At 38.8% G+C, this 27,159-nt stretch overlaps 2 protein-coding genes across 3 annotated transcripts; one reads left to right on the top strand and one right to left on the bottom strand.

Moving 5' to 3' along the window:
- txndc12 (thioredoxin domain containing 12) lies at window positions 1–11,357 on the bottom strand. The gene is given in 8 exon segments (NM_001328230.1): window positions 1–80; window positions 777–860; window positions 1,074–1,143; window positions 1,763–1,836; window positions 3,350–3,402; window positions 5,912–5,972; window positions 8,817–8,983; window positions 11,314–11,357. Coding segments are annotated over 8 exon segments (633 nt in total).
- Window positions 9,014–27,159, top strand: btf3l4 (basic transcription factor 3 like 4). Of its 2 annotated transcripts, none has more exons than XM_003220307.4 (6): window positions 9,014–9,168; window positions 18,567–18,630; window positions 20,297–20,410; window positions 21,167–21,368; window positions 22,538–22,597; window positions 24,593–27,159. In XM_003220307.4, the coding sequence occupies exons 2-6, from the start codon at window positions 18,577–18,579 to the stop codon at window positions 24,637–24,639; spliced, it is 477 nt and encodes a 158-aa protein (XP_003220355.1). In that variant the 5' UTR covers window positions 9,014–9,168; window positions 18,567–18,576; the 3' UTR covers window positions 24,640–27,159. The 2 variants fall into 2 exon arrangements, with proteins under 2 accessions (XP_003220355.1, XP_003220354.1); XM_003220306.4 differs by lacking the exon at window positions 9,014–9,168 and adding an exon at window positions 11,474–11,601.

Below are 27,159 nucleotides of genomic sequence, written 5' to 3'. Positions count from 1 at the left end.
TTACAATTCATCTCCAAGATGTTTTTTCTTGAAAGCATCACCTGTCAGCTTCTCTTGGGCTTCTTTCATACCCTGGATGACTGAAAAATAGAAGCATAAACAATATTTCAAACTGTTCAGGTTATTTGAACAGCAAATTCAAAGTCCATATACAACGTAATTTTTATATGTATTACTGGCAAATACGCCAGGGTTTTTTTCCTTTTTGACTGGTTTTCCCGCACTTTCTTCCCATTTTATACATTCTTCTCTTCTCTGATTCTAGCCCCTGCCCATACCAGTCATTAAGCAAAGAACATTAGTCAATATGAGAGAATTTGTTATTCAGATTGAGTGAAAATGTGTAGTAAATTAGTTTTGTGTGAAGTGGTTGGAGAGGACAAAATAATTATTGCGGGTGCTGGGTGTTTCTGGAACTGTTTTGAGTTTTCTCTATTTTGCAGTTTTAGTCTCTTCTTCTGAGATGCTATTATATACTCAGAAACAAACAAAAGGACTTCTGAAGTTTGAATGCATTTTTCAGATCACTTTGGAGGGAGTCAATAACCAAATAGATGACACTGTAGACTACTAATGCCACAGAGTTCATTATATAACCCTTTTTTTACCATGGATAAATCCTTGAAATAATTTTCAGGCCTCAGGGAATCCCTGCATTACAATGATTATATCTATACCTTGGGGAAAAATCTCCAAAGTAAAATACAAATTGCTACAAAACTGTCATGGCCACTGTCACCTCATCAAAAGCTTATTTAAATATAATTTACACATACCTTGTTCAGCATTAGTATAAAAATACTTGTAGCTAGGATTTCCTTTTTCGTTTATGATCTCTGGATGCACTTTCCCACTGGGATCTAGTAATAAACATAGTATAAATAGAAGGTTTATGAACTGAGTTGCATAAAACTGCTAATGCATAGCTTTTATCAGCAAAACTGGAAGAAAGGCAATTCAACCACTGCACTTCCAGGTTTTTCGATGCCATGAAGAACTACCAAGGGGAGGAAAGTGGAGGAAAAGTCCCATTTTACTAGTGGGACATCGGTTAAATGCAATGCCTCACTCACCCAAGAAAAGGATTCTGGGAATGTAACCACCATCAGGGCTAAAAGCTTCATCCTTAGGTTCATCTTCATCCTGCAAGAGAAAGAAAGTGAAGGAACACTAGTAATATTTCCAGATAAGACTATCACAATAAAGTACAGTAGAGTCTCACTTATCCAAGCTAAACGGGCCGGCAGAAGCTTGGATAAGCGAATACCTTGGATGATAAGGAGGGATTAAGGAAAAACCTATTAAACATCAAATTAGGTTATGATTTTACAAATTAAGCACCAAAACATCATGTTATACAAGAAAACATGTTATACATGTTATACAGAAAAATTAGTTCAATGCGCAGTAATGTTATGTTGTAATTACTGTATTTACTAATTTAGCACCAAAATATCACAATATATTGAAAACATTGACAACAAAAATGGCTTGGATAATCCAGAAGCTTGGATAAGTGAGGCTTGGATAAGTGAGACTCTACTGTACTGTTATGTCAAAAAGGAAGGGCTTTCGCTTATTGATTTTTTGGGGGAAATTCCCCAGAAGCACTGTTTTTCAGCTATATTTTCCATATCACGAAATGAATATTTGCAATTGCTGAGGGCATATTAGATTGTAGTCAAACTATGTTAAAGATCACAAAGTACAGGGGCAGAAATTCTCCCAATTTTGTATCACAAGGTGGTTAACTGAGACTCACCTCAAGGTTCACCATCACAAAGTTATGGGCAAGCTCTGAGATTTCCTTTGAGTCTGCAAACTTTGGTTTCAAAGCTAAGGAAATATAAAAACCAAACATTAAATTAGGCAAGAGATCAAACAAGCACACATTTTAAACATTTAGATCTACCAAATTAGATCCCACTGAAATCAATATAGAAAGTTTAGAATAATTAAATTAAATTCCAGTGATTTCTAGGGGAGTCATGTGAACACTTTCCTAGTAATAAGCACACTGATAGCACAGGTACAGTAGAGCTGCGGTTATCCGAGATAAAGGGGCAGGCCCCATCTCGGATAACCTAACGGCTTGGATAGGGAGAGGGCTCGCCAAGGGACGTCTCCCCGGATCTCCCTCGGCCGGGCCTTTGCTGGAGGAGGGGGTTTCCTCCAGAAATGGCCTGGCTGAGGAAAACTCGCAGCATGCTCCTCATTTCTCGGAGGGATGCCTGTCCCTCTGAGGGGCAAGGAGCGTGCCACAGGTTTTCCTCAGCCAGGCCATTGCTGGAGAAAACTCTTTCCTCCAGCAAGGGCCCAGCCAAGGGGGAGATCCGGTGAGACATCCCTCGGCGAACCCTCGCCCCTTGGGAGGCAACCCACAAGAGCTGCTGCAGCAGCGATTGCGGGCGCTTCCTCCTCCCTCTCCCTCTCCTTTTCTCGCGCTCCCTTCGCTCAAGAGAAGGAGAGGGAGAGGGAGGGGCGCACCCGGCAGCGCCTCTGATAAAGCAGATCTCGGTTAACTGGGGCTCTATGGTACAACTACATTGTAAACACAATGATCTTAATCTGGATCAAGGTTGCAATTTTTGGTATACATTGTTTCTAAAGCACAGCATTTCTTCTAAACACATAAATTGCAAGCCTGGACACACTTATATGAAAGTAAGCCAAAGGCCCCTTCTACACAACTGTATAAAATCCAGATTATCCGCTTTGAACTGGATTACATGGCAGTATAGACTCAGATAATCTAGTTCAAAGCAGATCATGTGGATTATCCACCTTGATATTCTGGATTATCTGGCAGTGTAGAAGTCAATTTAGGGGCTTTTTATAGGGATGTACTGTCAGTCAAACTATTTGGGAACTGTTTAGTAAAAACCTATGTTGTTCCACGTTTCAGTGGGACATTTTGTAATTGGATTAAAATCTTCCCAGATTTGTTAACTTCCCTTTTATTACTTTTAAAAAACAAGTTCATGTTCATTCTTATATAATAAAAAATTGAACAAAGTAGATGCTATACAAATAAAAAGGAAAATACTGTCAACCTTGCCTGATACTTTCCTCTGGTTTTGTGCAAAACCAAATAAATCTTAAACTAAAAATATATAATTGAAATGAACTTCACTTTCCCACTGGTGAACAAAGAGTTTATTCATTAGTATGGCAAACAACTATTTTTTTACCTGTGGTAACTATTTTGTATCTATAAGAATAATCTTACGAATGTATATATAAACAGAATACATAACAATTTTTTATTAACTGTAAAATTATATCTTTTACATATAGTTATCAAATGACAGATGTTGAAGTGATATCAAGAACAAATAATTTATCTCACCCTTGCAAGCACCACACCAGGATTTGTGAATGATTACCATGAGAGGTAACCCACTAAAAAATAAAAGAAAGAAAACCATTCAAATACACAGTCAAAGTACTTTTATAGCTACAATCCTAAACAATCACACTATGGACAATGAATACTGAAACCTGTGGAAACACAATACCGTTTTGATTCGGAATTTTTCCTTAAGCATCATGTGCATAGGCAAATCTGTTTGGACCAAATACAGACAGTCCCCAAGTTACAAACATTCAACTTAAAAATTACTCATAGGGCTGCTGTGAGTTTTTCGGGCTGTATGGCCATGTTCCAGTAGCTTTATCTCCTGACATTTCAAAGGATAGTTCAAATCACAAAAGCCAGGCTACCTCTATACAAATACCCTCAACTGATTGACTTTGCAGCTGCAAGGCTACTCAATGCAAATCAAGTTTGCTAATTGCAATATTCACACCTGCTTCAAATAGATAAGGACTCTTTCTCCCACCCTGGACATGCCACAGACTCATATATGTACTCCATTTGCCTCACCTCCAACAGACCTCTGAAGATGCCAGCCACAGATGCAGGTGAAACATCAGAAGAGAATGCTACTGAAACATGGTCATACAGCCTGAAAAACTCACAACAACCCAAATTACTCATAGTTTCAAATGGGGGTTAGACAATTAGAAGTGAGAGAAAACTATCCCCCAGAAGGGAAATTCACTCCTGTAAGAGTTATAATGGGGAAAAGGTGTTTCCGCCAAAGCTTTATCTCCAATCCTTGTTTCCACAACAAGTCAATGTTTTCAAAATCCAGTTATCATGGACAGAAAGTGAGGTGAAATCTTCTGAACACCACAGATAGCAAAAGAAACACCACAGGGGAGTTAATCCTTCCCTGAGCTATCCACACACACACACACACACACACACACACACACACACAAACATGTGTGTATGTGGGGGGGTGTATTTTAATGTCAGGAGTGACTTGAGAAACTGCAAGTCGCTTAAGGTTTGGGAGAACTGGCTGTCTGTAAGGACGTTGCTCAGGGAACACTGGGATGTTTGATGTTTTACCATCCTTGTAGGAGGCTTCTCTCATGTCTCCACATGGAGAGCTGGAGCTGACAGAGGGAGCTCACCAGCTCTCCCCAGATTCGAACTGTTGACCTGTCAGTCAGCATTTCTGCCAGCGCAAGGGTGTAACCCACTGCGCCACCAGGGGCTCCTGTGGCTGAACTTACACTTAAAAAAATGTACCTGTTCTGACTTACAAATTCAACTTAAGAACCAACTTACAGAACCTATCTTGTATGTAACCTGGAACTGCCTGTAATATTATCTCAGCAGTAATTTTAAACTGCTTATAATCACATGTGTCTCTTTATCCCAATTCATATCTAACTGTATGTCATTTCACTGAATAAGCTAATCATCACTGTGGTCAGATAAAACTTGACTGATTTCACTGTTCCCAAGCTGACATTACTATAACAATTTTTCACTTATCTAAACAATTACTGAATACAGTAGATACTCCTTGCTAGCTATACAGAAAACAGTTTCATGTTCTATGTAATCAGTGGTTCCCAACCTTTTTTTGACCAGGGAGCACTTTCCAACATTAGTACCAAAAAGGTTACGAATCCGTTTTTGGTCAACTTTAGATTCGGTTTGGTTATTTGGGGTGGTGATTCAGAAAACTGCATTGGATAGACCACATAAACTCTAGTTTCTGATACAGAACATATGCCATCCAGTAGTCGCCATCTGCTCACCCACAGAAAACCATACTTAATAATCTAGAGCTGATGTGGTCTATCCAATGCAATGGTCACCTCTGTGGAAAGGAGTGGAAATAAAATAAATAAAATAAAATGAATAAAGCGGAAGAAGGTTCGCAGACCAGATTTTAATCCTTACAGCCCACTGCTGGGCCGCCACCCAAAGATTGAAAATCACTGATGTAACTGAACACCTTAAATAATTATGTACATACATTAACATTTTCTTAATCATATAGTCACTACATGAGTAGATATTTTCCCCCTATTATTCAGTACAAAGATAGCAAAGCTACAGTAGGAAGTTATTTTATGTTACTGTTAAACAATTGTAATCTTTTAAAAAAACACCCAGAGATCTAGAAGGAAATCTAAATTTACCTACCAAATAAGACTGATTAGGAATCAGCCATTGTAATTTATTACTACCATAGGAGCCCCCAATAGTGCAGTGGGTTAAACCCTTGTGCTGGCAGCACTGCTAGCTAACAGGTCAGTGGTCCGAAACTGGGGAGAGCGGATGAGCTCCTCTGTCAGTTCCAGCTCCCCATGCGGGGACATGAGAAAAGCCTCCCACAAGGATGGTAAAACATCAAACATCTGGCCGTCCCTTGGGTAACATCTTTATAGACAGCCAATTCTCTCACACCAGAAGCGACTTGCAGTTTCTCAAGTCACTCCTGACACGAAAAAAATTGCTACCATAGGGGTTTGATACAACACAACATTATTATGCAATATAAAGTGTGGCTGCTTAAGAATACAACCTTATTGTACAACATACCTGGCAGCTGCCTCCTTTTTCCCATCTTCTAAACTCCTCCAGTGAATATGATCTCCAAAGCCTTGTCAGGAAAATGGAATGTACATTACATAATGTAAAACAATCACAGCAAATAAAAAATAATTTATCATATTTGACCACAGCAAAGAAAAGCATTTCAAATGGTAATACCAATAGTATTTCTCAGAACATCCTCTATGAATACATGATGTATACCTAAGTTATTCTGGGGCAAGCAATGCATGGAATGTTACCATAATTTATCCCTCCCTTCAGAAATATACTATTGAAATTCTTCTGCAAAACGTTTTTTGAAAGTTGATCTGCAGGTACATCTCCTGTTGTTGTTCTGAACTGCACCTTCAATTTGATTTCAGCTTAAGATGACAATATAATGGAGTTCCCTTGGGAAGACTGGTTCACACATTTGTTCTTGCCTTTTTCTTAATCTCAGAGCAGGCACATTATTGCAGTGTTTAAAGCATCAGGTAAAAACCTGTTACCAAAAAGTTTTAATAGTGCATCCTATCAACATCCAATTAGAAGCAGTTTGATGAAAATTTGAATTCAGTCTACCACTGCTGCAAGGAATACAAATTCTACACTGAGCGTAATTATAACACAAATGGAAAATAAGCTTACTAAAATCATATTCTCCTAATACAAATCTATGCTGTGATTGCACTTTGGATACTGTTTACAATTTTGGCCACTGCATTTGAAAAACATACTCCAAAGATAATAATGTCCCTCAATAGACCCTTGCGCTATGCTGCCTGTACAAAAGGGCAATCAAGGCGAATAAAGGTCTGGAACATCTTCCTTATGAGGAAAGGTTACAACCTTTGGGACAATGTTCATTGAACTTCTAAAAGGACATGACAGAGAAATATAAAAATAGCTTTATGGGAAAAGGAGAAAGAGAGAATATTGATAAATAGCAGAATTTGCTACCTGTAGATATAGTAATCATTAGTTTGAATAACCTTAATTCAACAAATTTGAATAACCTTAATTCAACAAACAAGGCTACTAGTGATAATTGTTATAAATAGTACATCCCCTGTATCCACAGAACTGGTACTTGTGGCTTTATTTATCAGCATCTGGCAAATTATGTTCTCTCTAGGTAATTTTTCTATGTACTGTAATTGTATGGCATTATTGGGCGAGAAGCCCTTCATGTCAACAAGGTTTACTATTATCTGTGGATTTCCGTATCCATGTGAAGTCTGGGAATGTATCACTTGTGGATATTTGGGGGAGGGGGTCATACCATATTATCTCTAATGCCAGTGACAGTATTCCCCTGAATATCCATTGTTGGGGTATATAAGTGTCAATTGCACTCATAACTTCGAGGCAGGATTCCCATAAATACTACTATGGGGCTACTACCATGTTTCCCCGAAAATAAGACAGTGTCTTATATTTATTTTTGCTGCCAAAGATGTGCTAGGTCTTATTTTCAGGGGGTGTCTTATTTTTACATGAAGAAGAATTCACATTTATTGTTGAACAAAAAAATGAACATTATATACTGTACAGTAGTTGTCATCACAAACCAGCATAACCAGACAAACTGTGAATCCTATCAAGAATTTCTTGTTACTACCATTATTTCCATGTACAACTGGTATGTACATTTACCAATCCTGCATGCTCTGGTGTTCAGTTTGGCAGGCGCTGGGCATGCTTCCAAACAAAAACTTTGCTAGGTCTTACTTTCGGGGGAGGTCTTACATTTAGCAATTCAGCAAAACTTCTACTAGGTCTTATTTTTCGGGGATGTCTTATTTTCAGGGAAACAGGGTATGTGAAGGCTGCTGACTAAACAAGCCTTTGGTCTACTCCACCATGGCTGTCCTAATTTTCTTAAATAGATCCCACTGAATTCAAATGGGGTTGCTTTGGAGTTAGAACTGCAGATTAAATCTCATTGTTTTTTCTTACAACCTACAGCTTATATTTTAAGTGGAGTTAGCTGTCTTACGTTCTCCAGCACTTTCCATATATTTGTGGAAAGTCCATTTATAAATATTAGATAAGATTCCAAATTATGCTCACTGGGGAGGTTGAGGAGGCACTCTTTGAGATACCACTGCAGCTTACTGATCTTTTGGAAAAGTCCCTTGATGGCTCCTGAGGAAATCGTCCGACATGAGAGGTAAGAAATGGAGAAACCTACATTAGGTCCCAGTGCCTTCCATGGACAGAAGTGTTCTTAGAGTAGTCAGTCACAAGTTAACCTGATTCAATCATTTATTATTCTCATAATGTTTCAGAGGGAGATTATTACTAAGCATATTTTTTAAATGACACATACAAAATCACCAAGAGTCATTTACAGATTACAAACATCTATACGTTGCTATTTAACTCTTGAGTTATACTCCTTCCTATTTATTATGACTTGCTTTTATTTCTGGCGATTTAACTTTGCTTGATTTGTTATGTGTTTTATTATCATTTATACTGTTGTCTTGTTGTAAGCCGTTCTGAATCCCTTTGGGAGATGGGGCGGGATATAAAGAAAGCTTTATTCATTCATTCAACTCCACCAAACTACAGATTCCAGGATTCCAAAGCAGTATCAAACTGCATTAATTCAACAATGTTGCACCTTTTGTTTGTTTGCAATTTCCTTCTTTGCTCAAGAGCAACTCATGGCCTACGCCAGGGAAACTGCTCTGTCCCTGCTCTGTCAAAACAGATGGGAAAGTTGAACCAATAAGAACTACATTTTCACATAAAAATGTGGATTTTTATTGCTCTGTACGAACAAGCTGTAGATGATGATGGTTATTATTATGGTCTTGTTTAAAAAAAAAAGGATAGAAAGGTAAAAAAAAAAAGCAGGTAAGAATCTAAAGGGGGAGGAGGGGTGAAGGATAATATACCTAACCTTTTGCAAGGGCTTCTCCAGCAGAAACAACGACCAGCAGCTGGCAAAGGCAGCACAAGGAGAAAGTAGCCAAGGGGGCCTTCATGACGCCAAAGGAGCTCTTCCAAGGGAAAACTACTCCGATCCACACGGCCAAGAAGGACCCGCTGTATCCCAATCCGCTTTCCCTTTTTTTAAAAGAAGAGAGGAAGTGATGTTATCAGGCGGATATAGGAGGCGCTGCATGCATTTGGGTCCGGGGTAAATTGGGCGAGAGGAGAGGAAAGGAAAGGAAAGGAGGCAGTCCTGAAGTTACCTAATGAGAAAACCATTCAAAATACCAATCCTCCTCGTTGGGAATTTCGACTTGAAGGTATTTCAAAAACCAAAATGAGCGGTTAGGTTTTTAAAAAAATGTCTAAATGCTGGGTTGCTGTGAGTTCTCCGGGCTGTATGGCCATGTTCCAGAGGCATACTCTCCTGACGTTTCGCAGGCATCCTAGAGATTGTGAGGTCTATTGGAAACTAGGCAATTGGGGTTTATATATCTATCTGTGGAAGGTCCAGATTGGGGGAAAGAACTCTTGTCTGTTTGAGGCAAGTGTGAATGGTGCAATTGGCCACCTTGGTTAGTATTGAATGGCCTTGCAGCTTCAAAGCCTGGCTTCTTCCTACATGGGGGTATCCTCTGTTGGGAGGTGTTAGCTGCCCCTGATTGTTTCATGTCTGGAATTCCCCTGTTTTCTGAGTATTATTCTTTATTTAATAGTATTATATTTTAAGACAGTAGAGTCTTGCTTATCCAAGCCTCGCTTATCCAAGCCTCTGGATAATCCAAGCCATTTTTGTAGTCAATGTTTTCAATATATCGTGATATTTTGGTGCTAAATTCGTAAATACAGTAATTACAACATAACATTACTGCGTATTGAACTGCTTTTTTGGTCAAATTTGTTGTATAACATGATGTTTTGGTGCTTAATTTGTAAAATCATAACCTAATTTGATGTTTAATAGGTTTTTCCTTAATCCCTCCTTATTATCCAAGATATTCGCTTATCCAAGCTTCTGCTGGCCCATTTAGCTTGGATAAGTGAGACTCTACTGTATATTAGCTCCATGTTAAGTAATATAGTACCTTCATGTTTTCATCCACACTGTAGAAACAACGCAGGTTTGACATTATTTTAACTGCCTCGATTCCATATTATGGAAACATGAGAGTTGAAGTTTTACAAGGTCTTTAAACCAACCATCGTTGAATCCTAGAGTTGAAAGAGAAATCGTGGGCCATCCAGTCCAACCCCCTGCCAAGAAGCAGGAAATTGCATTTAAAGCACCCCTGAAAGATGGCCATCCAGCCTCTGCTTAAAAGTCTCCAAAGAAGGAGCCTCCACCACAGTCCGGGGCAGAGAGTTCCACTGCTGAACAGCTCTCACAGTGAGGAAGTTCTTCCTAATGTTCAGGTGGAATCTCCTTTCCTGTAGTTTGAAGCCGTTGTTCCGTGTCCTAGTTTGCAGGGCAGCAGCAAACAATCTTGCTACCTCCTCCCTATGACTTCCCCTCACATATTTGTACATGGCTATCATGTCTCCTCTCCTCCTTCTGCAAGCTAAACGTGCCCAGCTCTTTAAGCCACTCCTCAAAGGGTTTGTTCCTTGATCATTTTAGTCGCCCTTCTCTGGACACATTCCAGCTTGTCGACATCCCCCTTAAATTTTGGTGCCTAAAATTGGACACCATATTCCAGGTGTAGTCTGACCAAGTCAGAATAGAGGGGTAGTATGACTTCCCTGGATCTAAACACTATGCTTTATGCAGGCCAAAATCCCATTGGCTTTTTTTGCCGCCGCATCACATTGTTGGCTCATGTTTAAGTTGTTGTCCACGAGGACTCCAAGATCTTTCTCGGAGCCCCAGACATTCCACACTTGCCTAGTTTCCAACAGACCTCAAAACCTCTGGGGAAGCCTGCCATAGATGTGGGCTAAACATCAGGAGAGAATGCTTCTGGAAGCAACGCAGTGATTCTGGCCATGAAAGCCTTCCACAACACATTGAGATAAAGTCTTGGGAAGGTAACATATCCATGAGGTTGGCATTTGAGCTTATATGTGTGCTTTTAAGGAGCCCCTAGTGGCGCAGTGGGTTAAACCACTGAGCTGTTGAACTTGCTGACTGAAAGGCTGGTGGTTCCAATCCGGGCAGTGGGGTGAGTACCCACTGTTAGCCCCAGCTTCTACCAACCTAACAGTTTGAAAGCATGCAAATGTGAGTAGATCAATAGGTACTGCTCCAGTGACCTTGGGGGAACAACACCGGCTCTTTGGCTTAGAAATTGAGATGAACACCAGCCCCGCAGAGTCAGACATTAGATTTAACCTTTATTTATGTGCTTTTAAGGCTCCTTTCAGATTATGGCGACCCCAAGAATTTCATAGGGTTTCCTTAGGCGAGGAATACTCAGAGGTGTTTCCATCATATCGTTTTGTTATATAGCTGTTATCCGCGGACGTACCTGTTCCTTTTAGCCTTCTTGAGGAAGACTGCAACTCCCACCATGCACCGCATTCCCGCCACGCCTCCTTGAGGCTCGACGCTTTATTCATTGTCCTCTCGCCGGTGGGGGAGGGGTTATGCAAATGAACCTGCGTTCCCTTCCAATCGCGCGGGAGGTGGGCGGGGCGTCGGTCCCGTGGTCCTTTCTCTGGGCCCCTTCCTTTCCTCCTCCCCCTCCCTCCCCCGCGCGCCTCGCCGCCATCTTGTTCTTGCCGCGTGTTGCCTGCGGGAGGTTCGTCGGATTGAGGTGAAACTTCCTGCTTGACCCCCACATTTCTACGGCCCTTGTGTCCCCCCCTTCAGGGCCTCCCTTTCCCCCTCCATAGGCCGGGCTGCGGTCTTGTCTGAACCCTTCTTCTCCACCTCACACGCGAGGCCGCCCCACGGACGGTGGGAGGGGCTGCTGATGGGCCCAAGAGCCAAGGGAGGAGGAGGAGGATGGGCTTGGCTTGGCCTGGCCCTCCCAGCCCGCCTGGGCCCTGCGCCCTTCTTCGGAGGAGATGGAGGTCTAAGGAAGGGCCTTCCTCTCCCAAGGCTTGGCTTTTGTGGAGCCCTTTTGTGCTCCCTTCCCAACACAACCCACGGGAGGCCCCTCCTGTCCCTTTCCCTCAGAAGCAGCGTTGCCATTGAAAACAAGAACTTCACTCTTCTTGGTCGCACCTTATTCTTCCATAGAGGGGGATCATGCTGTCTCCTGGCCTCCCTTCCTGTTGTTATTATCAGGGGCGCCCGCCTCTAGCCTTGAGATATGATATTATAGAGGGGGCTGTATTATTCCCTGGCTTCTCTTCCTATTGTTAGTAGTATTACTAGTAGTAATATCCCCCTCCAGCCTTGAGGAGTGGTGGGATAACAATAGTAACAATAATGGTAATATTTATTTATTTATGTATTTATTTACAACATTTATATCCCGCCCTTCTCACCCGAAGGGACTCAGGGCGGCGTACAAAATTGGCAACAATTCGATGCCAGCACATAATTAAAACAGCAATGAAAATCCAATTAAAACAATATAAAAATATAAAACATATGATAATAGTGATTTACCTGCCTCTCAACAATCGAGGAGGGATTGAAATTAGCATTGAGGTATCTTTCTATCAAAGCACAGTTCCCCTTTCCTTGGTGGCACCTTATTCTTCCATAGAGGGGATGATACTGTCACCAGCCTTATCTTCCTGTTAGTAGTAGTAGCAGTAGTGTCCGATCTCTATTCTTCCATAGGGGGATAATGTCACTGCCCTCTCTTTCAGTTATTATTAGTAGCAGTGGCACCCAGTCTCAAGATGAGAGATGGGATTGTTATTGTTGTTGAGTTGCTGTGAGTTTTCCAGGCTGTATGGCCATGTTCCAGATGCATTCTCTCCTGACGTTTCGCCCACATCTATGGCAGGCATCCTCAGAGGTTGTGAGGTTTGTTGGAAACTAGGCAAGTGAGTTTTATATATCTATGGAATGCCCAGGGTTGGAGAAAGAACTCTTGTCTGCTTGAGGCAAGTGTGAATGTTGCAATAGATCACCTTAGCATTGATTAGCCTTACAGCTTCAAAGCTTGGCTGCTTCTTGCCTGAGTGAATCATTCGTTGGGAGGTGTTAGCTGCCCCTGATTGTTTCATGTCTGGAATTCCCCTGTTTCTGAGTGGTGTTCTTTATTTATTGTCCTGATTTTAGAGTTTTTAAATACTGGTAGCCAGATTTTGTTCATTTCCATTATTTCCTCTTTTGTTGAAATTTCCCCATGCTTGTGGATTTCAATGACATCTCTGTGTAGCCTGACACGGTGGTTGTTAGAGTGGTCCAGCATTTCTGTGTTTCCAAATAATATGCTGTGTCCAGATTGGGTCATCAAGTACTCTTCTATGGCTGACTTCTCTGGTTGTATTAGTCTGCAGTGCCTTTCATGTTCCTTGGTTCATGTTTGGACACTGTCTTTGATGGGTCCCTATGTAGACTTGTCCACAGCTGCATGATATATGGTAGACTCCTGCAGAGGTGAGAATTCTCCTAGGCAGGAAGCAACCAAGTTTAGAACCTGCAAAGCTATTCAGTGCTAATCTAGGTGATCAGTTGCAACATTCACACTTGCCTCAAATAGATAAGAGTTCTTTTTCCCATCCTGGAGACTCCACTTGCCTAGTTTCCAACAAACCCGGAGGATGCCTGCCATAGATGTGGATGAAACATTCAGAGAGAATGCTTCTGGAACATGGCCATGCAGCCTGGAAAACTCACAGCAACCCATTTATTTCTGCCATGAAAGCCTTTGACAACACATTGAGGAATCTTTCTATAAAAACACAGCCCCCCTTTCCTTGGTGGCACCTTATTCTTCCTTAGAGGGAGATAATGCTGTCACCCACCTTCTCTTCCTGTTATTGTTAGTAGCATTAGTGTCCTGCCTCTAGACTTGAGAGATGGGGATGTTGTTGTTGTCTACCGTGCAAGGGATTGAATTTAACATTGAATAATATTTCTTAAAAAACAACCCCCTTTTCTTGGTGGCACCTTATTCTTCCATAAATGCTATCACCTGCCCTCCCTTCCTATTGTTATTAATAATAGTAGTATCCCATCTCTAAACTTGAGGAGAGGTGATATAATCGTAATAATAATGATAATAGCTGCTGTTATATATCTGCCTCTCCACAAAACGTGAGGTGAATCAAAGGATTGAGGGGGGGGGGGGTGTTATTTCTTGGCAACCGCAAACCAACTCCCCTTGGTTGCAGCTTATTTTTCCATAGAAGTGGATAGTGCTATCATCTGGCTTTTCTTTCTATTATTATTAGGAAGGGAGGGAGAGATGATGGTGATAATTTCTTTTTACCTGCCTCTCAAGTCTCGCAGTGGGATACAAAGGATTGAATATAGGACTGAATTTGAGAAAGTTTCCCTAAAACCTCTTATTGGGCCTTGTTTTCTCGAAAATGCACCTTCCTCTAATCTCCAGGAGTTGGACCAGGTTGAGCATTTTGAAGGGGGCTGCCACTGAGTATTTCTTTAAAAACACAAACCCAACCTTGGTTTCACCCTATGCCATAGAGGATTATGCTGTCACCTGGTTTCTCTTCCTATTATTGCTGTTGTTTAGTACTGTATTTAATATGTTGGAAGCCACTTGGTCCTTTTGTGGGAGAAAAACGGGATAAAAATAAAGATTAATTATTATTAATATTATTAATCGTAGTAGTACCTTGCTTCTTGCCTTGAGAGGAGAGATAATAATTTACCTGCCTCTCAAGGAGGAGTACAAGGGATTGCATTTAGCATTGAGGAAGCTTTAAAAATACAAGCGTCCTCTCCTTGGTTGCACCTTATTATTCCGTACTGCTGAATAATTCTATCAACTGATCGCTCTTCCTATTATTATTAGTAATAATAATAGTAGTAGTGGGATAATAATAGTAATATAATAATAATAATTGTTATCACTTACCTGCCTCTCCTCAAGTCTTATGGAGGGATACAAAGGATTGAATTTAGCATTAGGAAGGGGGCTGCCATTGAATAATATTTCTTTAACAACAGAACACACTTTTCTTTGTTATACCTTATTCTTCAGTGGTGGATAATACAATCAGCTGTCTTCTCTTCCTATCATTGTATTTCTTCAGTTCAAAGATACATTTTCTTTTATATAAGCAAATCTTAAAATGGGATGTGTTTTAGAATCAGAGGTGTACCTTATGTATTTTTGTTGGTGGTGGTGATACTACAATTAGGGTGTGTATTAAAATCTTTGGAGTCTTATTATTTGAAGTAGTAGTAGTATCCTGCCTCAAGGCTTGAGCAGAGGAGAAGGAATAATAATAATTGTTCTTTTTTCTTTACCTGGCTCTACTCAAGGAGAAGGGGTACAAAGGATTGAATGTACCATTGGGAAGGGGGGTTGCTATTGAGAAATATTTATTCAAAAACAAAACCTACTTTCCTTGGTTGCACCTTTTTCTTCCATAGAAGAAAATAATGATGTAACCTAGCCTTTCTGATAATAATAATGAGTCTACCTACCTTTCCTTAATGTTTGAGACAGGGCATCAATGATTTCATTTAAGATTGAATTTGAGAGCCTAAAACTCTTAGTGGGCTTAGTTTTCTTTAAAAATGCCCATTCCTTTAGTGTCCAGGAGTTGTTACAGGTTGGGTATCCCTAATAAAAAAATCCAAAGTGCTCCAGAATTGTCAGCATGGGTGGCAGACGTAGTGATCCCTTCCCTCAGAAATATTGGTGGGTGTTGACATTGAGTATTCCTTTGGAAACAGAAACCTACTCTTGTTGGTTGCATCTTATTCCAACCTTGAGGCTAGGCAAGTACAAAGGAAATATTTTTCCATAAATGTGGATAATGCTGTCAATTGGTTTATTGTCCTCTAATAATAATCATCATCTTTACAATATTTCTTCAATTCTAAGACACCACTGTTTCTAACACACCCTAGTTTCAGTACCATAACCAATAAAAAATGCATAAGATATGTCTGTCATTCTAGGTTAAACCCCATTTTTAAAGATGTTTATATAGGGAAAATGTGCCTTAGAATTGAAGAAGTAAAGTACAGTATTAGTATTACTCTTTCTTATTTGCCTCTACAAATGACTGAATTTAGGTTTGAATTTGATAGATCTTCCCTTACATTTCTCACAGGACCTTGTTTTTAAAACAGTGCCCCTTCTCTAGTCTTCAGGAGTTGGTACAGGTTGAGTGTCCCTTATCAAAAATGCTCCAGAGTTGTTCTCATGGGTGGTAGAGACAGTGACACCTTTCCATGCACAAAATTATTTTAAAATACTGTGCCCATAGGCTTTGTTTATATGATGTAATATGCCATATAAATGCATTTTATTTTTAAAATGTATTTTATTTTTAGACTTTGGACCTGCCTTAAAATACCTCATTGTGTATATGCAAGTACTCAAAAAATTGAAAAATCTGAAATACAGAACATTTTAGATCCCAGACATTGCGGATAAGGATTATTCAACCTGCTAATATGGAATCTTTTCATCCACTGTGTAAATAAGATAAAGTCTTCTTATATTTTGGAGAGCTTTTTTCTCGTTCCTTTTAAAAGTGCAAAATTTTCATTGTATTTGAATTTCCATAATCAAAAATAGGTTTATTTAAAAAAAATAGGCCCCTATGTTATGCAGATTGATGGTTCTTGAGTGCTTTTTCTAGGTTTGAAACCCAGTGCATCTATTTGTGTAGTACAGTAAGGTTACTGAAGATGTAGTACAGTAGAATTTCGCTTATCCAACATAAAAGGGCCAGCAGAATGTTGGATAAGCAAAAATGTTGGATAATAAGGAGGGATTAAGGAAAAGCCTATTAAATGTCAAATTACATTATGATTTTACAAATTGAGCATCAGAACATCATGTTTTACAACAAGTCTACCACTTGTTTGGGAGCGTGGCTGCACTTATGTTGTTGGGCGTGTTGGCCCACTGTACGTTGCTGCCTAGAGAAATAGCTGTGGATCCTGGCGGGAGGCAGACTGTGTTGGATAATACAGAACGTTGGATGAGTGAAGGTTGGATAAGCGAGACTCTACTGTAAATGTTCCTTTCCATGACCTACTGGATCAACATCTTCTATAACAGTTGTTCTCAACCTGGGATCCCCAGATGTTTTAGGCCTTCAACTCCCAGAAATCCTAACAGGTGGTAAACTGGCTGGGATTTCTGGGAGTTGTAGGCCAAAAACATCTGAGGGCCCCAGGTTGAGAACCACTGCTCTATATATAACAGCAGCCTGATTTCTCAGATTATTTGAGACAAAGTGGGAAAGAGTTTTCTCCTCAAAGAACTTGGTTCTCCTGGATCTCATTTTGTTCTGGCTGTTAACTTTCTTCTAGAAATGGCTTTTCTTACTCTTCCCACGACCTTCTGTAGACGTGCCAAGGAATCCATTTCTCAAGGCTGAAATGACAATTATTATGTCTTTGTCTCCTTTTTAATCTGAATGTTTTTATACTCTCTGAGCTGAAAGCATCATGCAATAGAGTTGTATCTTTGTCAAGTTATTGATAAAGACATTGTGGTTTCTTATTTCTGGGAACAATTTATTTTCCTTTTCTCAACTCATGAGAGCACTTGAATTTGGGAGATTCTGTATTGCTTCCTTGCCAAATGTAAAATCAGATTTCCCTGTCATTTTCATCTTCGATATTTGATTCCACAAAGATTAAAGATGGTGATTAATTTGGAATTCCATTGCAACAATGGTTAATATATAAATAAAATATCTTTAACTTTTCCTGAAGTGGGAATGGTATAATATAGAATAGAATTCTAAAAAATTAAAAGCAAGCATATCTAATCTTTTCACTCCAGTGTGAATAAATTGCTGATTAAAAGTAGATTTTGGGTTTTACTTGTTATTTGACAAGTGTATCTTTATTTCTCTTGTCCCATCCAGTTTCTAGAGATATATTGGATCTATAGCATTTTGTGCTATGAGTTTAGAAGAAAATCTCAATTCTTGCTAGTTTGGTTACTGTAAAATCTTGCTGTTTAATTCTTACTATATTTGGTTACTATAAGACAAAATAAACAACTGAGAGGGGCAGATTTTTATTTTGTTTTACTTACTTAGTTTGGTCACTGTGTGAACGGGGAGTCAGATTTAACCTACATGCTGTACTTTTTCAGTCTTAGGGTGCATCTACACTGTAGAATTAACATAGTTGCCATGTCTCCATAATGTGGAGTCATGGGTATTGTAGGTTTCGGAGTCTTTTACCTTCTCAGCCAAATGGTGTTCACCAAATGCTCCCAGGATTCCAGAGCATTGAGCCCTGGCAGTTAAAGTGATGTCAAACTGCATTAATTCTGTGATGTACCAGCATACTTAGTGATGTTGCTCATTTATGTAGGGTAAAGCAAGTTCCTCACTTAAGAACAGCACTGTAGAGACAAAAGTAGCAGTGAGAGGGCAATGGCAGGGCAAGGAGGGGGGGGGGGGGGGGAGAGAAAAAACTATTTTCTTAAAACAGAAGCAGAGTTAGGTCCCTCAATTTCCTTTCTCCAGACCCCCAAAGAAGTTGGATCAATAATGAAATGATAGATATTTTGTAGGTTGCTTATGTTCTAGGTCACATTAAATACACACATTTAGTTTTAACAAATGGTGACTTTAACAAACATTTCATTTAAAAATGAAATCTGAGCATGTTGTAAACATAGCATATTTCCTTACTTTTCAGATAAAGCAAGATGAATCAAGAAAAACTCGCAAAACTTCAGGCTCAGGTCCGAATAGGTGGAAAGGTATGAACAATAAATACAAAAGTAGTCCGTTTCCATTATAACTATTTGTATATATGTGTGTGTATGGAAAATATAGACTGTAAATATGTATACATATAAATATTTTGCATATTTTACTCTATGGGTTTTTTGAGCATTTATTTAGACTGCTTTCTGTTCTAATGCACTATTGTTGTGGTGGTGATGACTGCATTGTTTTAAGAAAAGATAGAAGCATTTTCTGTTATGAAATTGTTTTATACCCACCTGTACTTGATAAATATGGCAGATCCCTCCCACCCTAAGGCAGGATTATATGTTAATTAAACAAGTATGTCTGGTGGTATTTAAGAACACTGGAACTTCTTTGCAGGGGTGTTAGACAATCCCTTCTCAGGCTCACAAACTATCCATTTTCAGGCTCATTTTCTGCTAAGGAAAAGTGACATACGTTTTGTGCACCCTTGAAACTGGGGCCTGTCTATACAGGCCACATACCCTGAATCAAGCCAGAAGTCATCCTGGGTGTTCAGATGATGTTCAGGGACTTTCAGCCCCTAACATACCATAAAGCTGATTAACCCAATTTTACTCAGTGTCAACAGAAGTCAAGAAATGCTACGGAGTTTACCCAAAACTGGAGTAGCTCTGCCCTTTGGGGTTGGTATGAATAGCGGAGTTGGTTTTAATTTGAACTGATCCAGCTGTTCACATGGAACAGTGGATGTCTCATCACTGTAGCAGAGGCCACAGAGCTCCAGAGAGTTCATGGAGGTTGCCAGACACCTTTGCTGGTTCAGCAAAGACGACAGCACGACTTGGAGAAAGTGGGGGCATTATCTCTCCTTTACCCAGGTTGCACAGGTGCCTTTGGTGACATCAATAACGGCACCTAGCAATAGCCAGGAGCTTTCTGGAGCTTCATTGCTGCTACTACAACAACAAAGACTGGAAGGGTGACCATCCAGCAGGGGTTATCAAGACTCTTCTGCAACTGCAGTGTTTTGGAAGTAGAGAGGCTTAAACACCTCTGCAAGACATGGGGCCAGTCTGAAGCAGCAAAGCTGCAGACTTGTCTGGAATTTAGGTGCCTGCGTTGATGGGCCCTAGGAACTGAGCCAAGACTGAGAAACACCACCTTTATTATATAATTATGTAACCTATCATGATACGGTTTATCAAATGGAAGAATATCATCATTCCTTTTATCTAAGTTTTGATACAGCAATAGGCTTCTGTTGAAATAGACTTTTGCCCATACATTCCCATACTGAAGTACAGATTCAGCATCCCTTTTCTGAAATCTGAAATGCTCCAAAATTCAATATTTTCCACATTGGTGGCAGAGATAGTGATATCTTTTGCTTTTGATATACAAAAGTGTATACAAACTTTGTTTCATGCACAAAATTGTGTAAAATACTGTGAACAAAATTACCTTCAGGCTATATGAATAAAGTTTATTTGAAATGTTAACGGATTACTTGTTTAGACTTGCGCTTCACCTTCAAGATACCTTGTTGTGTATATGCAAGTATTCCAAAATTCAAAAAAAATAATCTGAAATTGCAACATTTTTGGTTCCAGGCATTTTACATAAGGGATACTCAACCTGTATAATGTTTAAGGTGATAAAAATGTTTTTCTTCATAAAAGAGCAACATGTTTTCTTTATTGTGTCTCTTAGGGTACAGCTCGTAGAAAGAAGAAGGTAGTCCACAGAACAGCCACAGCTGATGATAAAAAACTTCAGAGTTCGTTGAAAAAATTGGCAGTAAATAACATTGCTGGCATCGAAGAGGTACAAATATTTTCTGCTAAAAAAACAGATAACCAAGATAGATTCTGTAGGTTGGTCCTTAAGCTGAATTTGTATGCAAGTTGGAACAGGTACATTTTTAAATGTACCTTCATTCGTGTGTGTGTGTGTATACACACACACATACACATATGAATGAAGGCACACTTTATAATGTACCTGTTCCGACTTACATGTGTGTGTGTGTGTGTGTGTATAGATCGATAGATAGATAGATAGATAGATAGATAGATAGATAGATAGATAGATAGATAGAGGTGTGTGTTTTGCTGTTTGTGCCCCTGTACAGCAGATTTCACCTCACTTTCTGTCCCTTTGAGAATAGGATTTTGAAAAAATTGGCTTCTTTTTGGAAGAAAGGATTGTGGTGAGAAAGACCCCTTTTTCTCCATGATAACTCTTTCAGGAGTGAATTTCCCTTCCTAGGGGTAGAATTCTTTCACTTCCTGTTGCCTCACCCCTGTTTTTCACTATGAGTCATGTGTAAGTCAAATGTTTGTAACTCGACTGTACAGTGGGGGGCTGGGGGGCGTTCCTAGGCTTACTGTGGATGCTCAAGTCTTGTGAAGTAGTAAAGTGGTGCCCCATATACAAAATGGTAAATCAGGTTTTGCTTTTTAGATTTTAAAAAAAATATTTTCTAACCATTGATAATTTTATCCACGGAATGGAAGCGAAACTGTATTTTATTTTGTACTAACTTATTCAGATGCATTAATATTAATATGTCTGAAACAGGTGAATATGATAAAAGATGATGGAACAGTTATCCATTTCAACAATCCCAAGGTCCAAGCTTCACTTTCTGCAAACACTTTTGCAATTACTGGTCATGCTGAAGCCAAACCTATCACAGAAATGCTACCTGGAATCTTAAGCCAGCTGGGTGCTGACAGTTTAACAAGTCTCAGAAAGTTAGCAGAACAGTTCCCAAGGCAAGGTAGGTATCTTGTCCTGAGCCAGCTTATTGAAGATTTTGAATGTTTGTGCATGTTTTCATTACCATAAACTGTCTTAGTAAAAGAAGAAAATCCTATTAAAATTCTATTAAGCTTCATTTCTCACTGGATAGGATACCTAATTTCCCTAAAGTGTGCTACAGTTTCCATAGTACGACTAACTGATCCTACGTATGCTTATTCAAAAATGAATCCCATTGCATTTAATGAACCACACTACCATGTACTTGCAGTCCCCATATTACGAACAAGATAGATTCTGTAAGTTTGTTCTTAAGTTGAATTTATGTTTAAATGCAACTCCAACTACACATACACACACACACACATATAAAAGCTTTGGATAGCATAAGGAAAGGTTAACACCCCTGTGGTGTTTGTTTTGCTACTTGTGCCTGTTTGGAAGACTTCACCTCACTATGACAATCGGATTTTGAAAAAATCAGCTTGTTGTGGAAACAAGTGAGAAAGTTTCTGTGGAGACAACTTTTCCCCAGGATAACTCTTTGAGGAGTGAATTTCCCTTCCTATTAAGCAGATTTCTCTCACTTCCTGTTATCTCACCCCCATTTTTAATGATGAGTCTTCTGTAAGTCGGATGTTTGTAACTTGGGAATTGTCTGTAGTTTTACATTTGATAGCAACATTTAATTCAAACCTATATTAGTATGGCTAATTTTTTCCGTTTCCTACTAGCCTGTGCATACAGTATGAATAATTTTGGAGTTCCTTAAATGTAATATTTCAGTGGAAGTAGAAAATGTCTCCAGCAAGGGCCTGTCCCTCTGAGAAACGAGCGTACTGTGGGTTTTTCTCGGCCAGCCATTGCTGGAGGAAACTTTCCTCCAGCAAGGGCCTGGCCAAGGGAGATCTGGGGAGACTTCCTCGGCGATCCCTCGTCCTATCCAAGCCGTTCGGTTATCCGAGATTGGGCCCGCTCCTTTATCTCGGATAACCGCAGCTCTACTGTACAAATATAAATATTCTAAAGTATGAAAAAATCCAAAATGTTTCTGAGCCTAAGTGTTTTAGAGAAGAGTTACTCAATCTGTAATTACACGATTGTAGTTCTGCAGTGTAATTCTATGTATGTCTGCTTTCCATATGACCTCCTTATGTGTGGTATAATTATTACATTTTATTTTTTTAGTGTTGGATAGCAAAGTACCAAAATCAGAAGATATTGATGAAGAAGATGATGATGTTCCTGGTAGGATTTTTTTTGCTAAATCTAAAACTGATATTAAATAATACAGTTTTAATGAAAGTTCACTTGACTAAATTTCATGATAATTATATATAGAGTCTTCTCATAGTATTGAGAACAGATATTGATATTTATAAAAAAATATCTTAGTGGGCATACCTGCTTTATGTTGTGTCCATAACAGGACTGGATATTGTGAATGATGATCATGATGATGATAGTGATGATGATTAGTTCTTTTATTGAACAACTTGCATGCAAATTAATCCCATTCCACATTTGTTTGCTAGAAGATGTTCTTGTAGTACTATTGTAGAAAGAACTGTCCATAGAGACAGTGAAAAAACAGATTTTTCCTTTAATTTAAATAGCATATTCTGAATAGTAGAACAATCTTGCAAGAATAAGCAGGGCCAGAAAGCTGGATAACTAAATTAATCATTAGTTGCACAATTAATCATGCTTCCTCTGTACTCCATAGTCACCATACTCTCTCTTTTTTTAATTCTTTCAAAAACTGCATATAAACTCAGTTTCCTGAATGTGGTCATGCACCCAACAATATCTAATATTTTTGTATCTTGAATACCAAAGTCTTAAGAGAGCTTTATAGCAACATCCAGCTATCAGAACCTAATATGGCAGCTCTGTAACTGTTCACCCAAACATGTTTAGAAAGCAGCCTTCATACTTTCATATTCAATGCCTTAAGATCCTGATGTTGCCGAACACATGAGAACATTCAGACATACATTTCTGCATTAAAGCGTTTCACAATTACCACTCCACCCTGAAAACTCAGTTTTTTTTTGGAAGTCAAACAGAATCAGACCTGGCAAGTATTTTTAGATGGAATACCACCAGGGTAGAGTTGAGAAAAATTGTGCATAGAATTGTGACTTTTGGATAGTTAAGAGTTGACAGGACTTGCTTTGATGAACCAGTAGCCTGGCTTGATGTTTCAGATTCCCTTATCATGTACATTTAAAACTGAATTATTTTGCAAGGTCTGAATGTGCATATAGTATATTGGCAAGATTGTACTACTTAGTTGTTATGCAGAAGTCTGTTTTCTATAAGCAGCACTTGTGTTTATAGACTACAGTCCTTAGCATTGTTACATTGGTGTAAAGACCACTGCTAAAGTATAATTTTTTTCTAATCCTGGATAAGATTTCATGGTTAGATAACTTTTGTTGGAGAAACATAAATTACTCATAAATTATCATTTACTCTTGGGTGACAGACACAGATACCAAGATTGCTCCAGAATTAAACTGGCGCAGTTTAGCTGTTCTAGAACTAAACTGGAGTTAATTGATTAGGTAATATCATATTTCTTCAACTGGAAGACACCATTGATTGTAAGTGCACCCTAATATCAGTACTACCACAACTAACAAAAATACAGTGGACATCCCTGTGATTCTAAGTTGCACTCCCCGCCCCCTTTTTATAGATGTTTATATTGGGAATAATACATCATAACAGTTGAAGAAATACAGTAATAAACAACATAGGCTTTTTTGTTAATGCTGGAAATATTTTTTCTAGTGGCAGAATTGGACAGGGACTGTGTAGGAAACTTTCCTCTCCTCTGCAACCACCAGTACATCTTCAAAAGACTATGTGTGGAAGGGACTAGGGCCCCTTCCACACAGCTGAATAAAATCCCACATTATCTGCTTTGAACTAGAATATATGGCAGTGTGGACTCAGATAACCCAGTTCAAAGCAGATATTGTGGGATTTACTGCCCTGATATTCTGGGATATAGGGCTGTGTGGAAGGGCCCTAGGAAACCCATTGAAGCCGGTCCTTGAGTGATGATAACACAGAATAGATAAAAGAATGTTTTGTTGAAGTAAAAGTTGAATGCTGTCAAAATGCTGTTTTTAGGCTTTTGTAAAAATAGTTTCGGTAAAATATATTTCTAATGAAAATGTTTTTCTTTGACACTTGTTTAACTGTTCCTGTATTATGTTTGTTTGTTTACAGATCTTGTAGAAAACTTCGATGAAGCATCAAAAAATGAAGCTAATTAATTCACTAATAGTTCTGGAAGTTGACATGGACTAGATTTAAGAAATCAGCTGTGTGGTTCCAAAGTTTTACAGAAACAGTGAACATTTACCCGTTTAATAGTTCAGTAATATAAAATATTTTGTATTTTGATTATGCTGCTTGTTCAGCATTTCCTTTCAGTTGATTTTTGCATTTTGCACTTACTCCTGGGATCTACCTTTTCAGTTAAAAAGAAGAAATAAATAAGACATTTTCAGTGCAGATTAAGGAGTGTGCGCCTGTGTGTGGATGTATGTATGTCGCTTTATGTAACCGTTAAAGAGGGAAATGGAGGACAGATATGCTTGACTCCCTTCTCTTTCTAAAGTAGAAATAAAACAAGTCTTTAATTTGGTTACAGTAACTTTTCTTATCGCAACCAGGCAGTTCTCATGAAATATGAAAAATGAGTTTACCTGTCCACGTTTCATGAATTCCCAGTGCTGCACATTAAGTTGCATTTGGGTTTGAAATAGGGATAAGTCTTTATTGGGCATATTTCAAGAAGTCCAGATACTGCTCACTAATTAGCATTTCATTTTATGTTTTAACTATTGTGTTTGCAAATGTATTTCTCTTCTATATTGATTGTGTATCTGTGGAGTTTCCCCATCGACTCTCTTTTGATTTTAAATTGTACCAAAGACTGGATATTAACATGCATGTTTATTGCAACATATTTTTAAGAAACACTTCTGAAGAGCTTCCCCCCTCTATAAAGCTCTTCTCTCTTTCACTTTAAAGCTTAAGTTGCATTCACATGTTATGGGATAATCTACTTTGCCTTGGATAAAAGCACTATTATTTGAAGTGCTTCCCATCCCGTATGGGCAGGTACCAACCCTGCACCTGTGGCTTGCACTCGTTAAAGAGGCCCAAATGGTATCCTTTTTCAGGATAGCTGGGAGAAGCCCACAGTATCTATGGTTGTGATAAAAATTAGAGGCTATATTCTATTCAGTGACTAATCCATTGCTTTGTGGTTTTCTCCTTGGTACAATTGTCCGTCTTTTCGTTTGTTCCCCTCTTCAAAATGCTGAGTACTGTTCCACCCTTTTTATCTTGGCTAAGCAGTACTCATCCTGACTTGTGGGTTTATTTTTTCAGTGATATTACTCAGCTTTGATAGGAAAATATCCCTCTTTCCTCAGACTTTCAGTAGGAAATGGTGCATTGTTGTGCCAGCTATAGATCATTTGTTATAAGATGTAAATCAGTTCTAGTGTTATAATTTAGCTCCTAAGGGCGTGTGAGCCATTGTCTTCCAGATTTTTGAATCTGGATGTGTTATTTTGGTGATACAGAAGGAACAAGGAAAGAGTCATTGGCTGGTGTAGCGTTTCTACAAACTTTCCAACCTTGAAGGGAATGCCCCTGTATCTTTTATCTGCATTGTAGATTTGGGAGCATTTAATGGGTACTGTCACATTTGAGAAAACAAAAACCCTCCTCTGGTATGGAGGACCTTGTGGTATCACTGGTACAGTGCAGTATTTTATAAACCCTTCCTCTAAACTGCTGAATGTGAAGCTCTTCCTAGCAGTTCTTCAAAGGTGCTTGATGTAATCTTTGCAGCTGTGCATCCTTGTAACCTTTGTCAAGGGCAACTGCGGCTTGGGAAAGCCATCTTTCTTATCAGCTTACTTTGGCATACTTTTGAAACATATCGGCTTTCTGTGCAGATATATACATTCAGCAACTATACACTTTGAGGCTCTCAGCCTTCTAGTGACTTCAAACTGAACCACGAAAGCGGAGCTTGTAGTGGTTTGTCATCTGGACTACTTACTTGATTTTATAGACTTGTTCAGTTTTCTTGTTCTATTTTATACAATACATGGATCTTAATAAAATAACTCAAAGGAGGCAGTGATCCCTCTTGTGTGTTATCTCCTTCTCTCATCAGTTTTAACAGAGGAAAATAATGTTTATGTAGATAGAGCTTTAATCAGCAATATACTTGTCATAACACAGAGGGATTTTTTTTTAACATTTACTTTCTTCTGTACACAAGCAAATGACAAACATTCATCCTTGCAATGTCTTTGCTCTCACTGGATATAGCAAATGAATAGAGCATTTTTATGGAAAGCTTGTATTGATTAAAATTGAGTGTACTCCCTTAACACATCATGGCTGTGCTACTCTAATAATATTTTTATTTCCCCCATTAATAATTCGTATCAGTTCACGACTCATGAAATTTAATTTCCTGTTAATAAGTATAAAATTAGAAATGTCTTTAGCAGAGTTTCTTAAAAATTGGAAAAGGGTTAGATTGCTTGCTTAACAAAACACATCAACAAAATTCCTACTGTATACTTTTTAGTTACAAATTTATTTGTAATCTTTATTATTGCTTTTTTTAAAAAAGGAGCAACCTAACTTGCATAGTGATAATTACTTTTGCTGTATGAAAATAACTGTTGATCACCTTTTATTTTGCTGGCGTACTAAAGCTTATAGAAAACTATTAAACTGATAATTGAAGGTGTGAACAA

This window comes from Anolis carolinensis, chromosome 4, assembly GCF_035594765.1.
Source record: "Anolis carolinensis isolate JA03-04 chromosome 4, rAnoCar3.1.pri, whole genome shotgun sequence".
Taxonomy (NCBI): domain Eukaryota; kingdom Metazoa; phylum Chordata; class Lepidosauria; order Squamata; family Dactyloidae; genus Anolis; species Anolis carolinensis.
Note: the sequence above shows the minus strand (reverse complement) of the source record. Positions and strands in the feature narration are given on the sequence as shown.

Bases quoted from the DNA above. Each gene is read 5' to 3' on its own strand.
- btf3l4 (XM_003220307.4), top strand. From the start codon at position 18,577: ATGAATCAAGAAAAACTCGCAAAACTTCAGGCTCAGGTCCGAATAGGT. The intron at 20,411-21,166 runs GTACAAATATTT...TGTCTGAAACAG, and splicing joins ACATTGCTGGCATCGAAGAG to GTGAATATGATAAAAGATGA. The intron at 21,369-22,537 runs GTAGGTATCTTG...TTATTTTTTTAG, and splicing joins AGAACAGTTCCCAAGGCAAG to TGTTGGATAGCAAAGTACCA.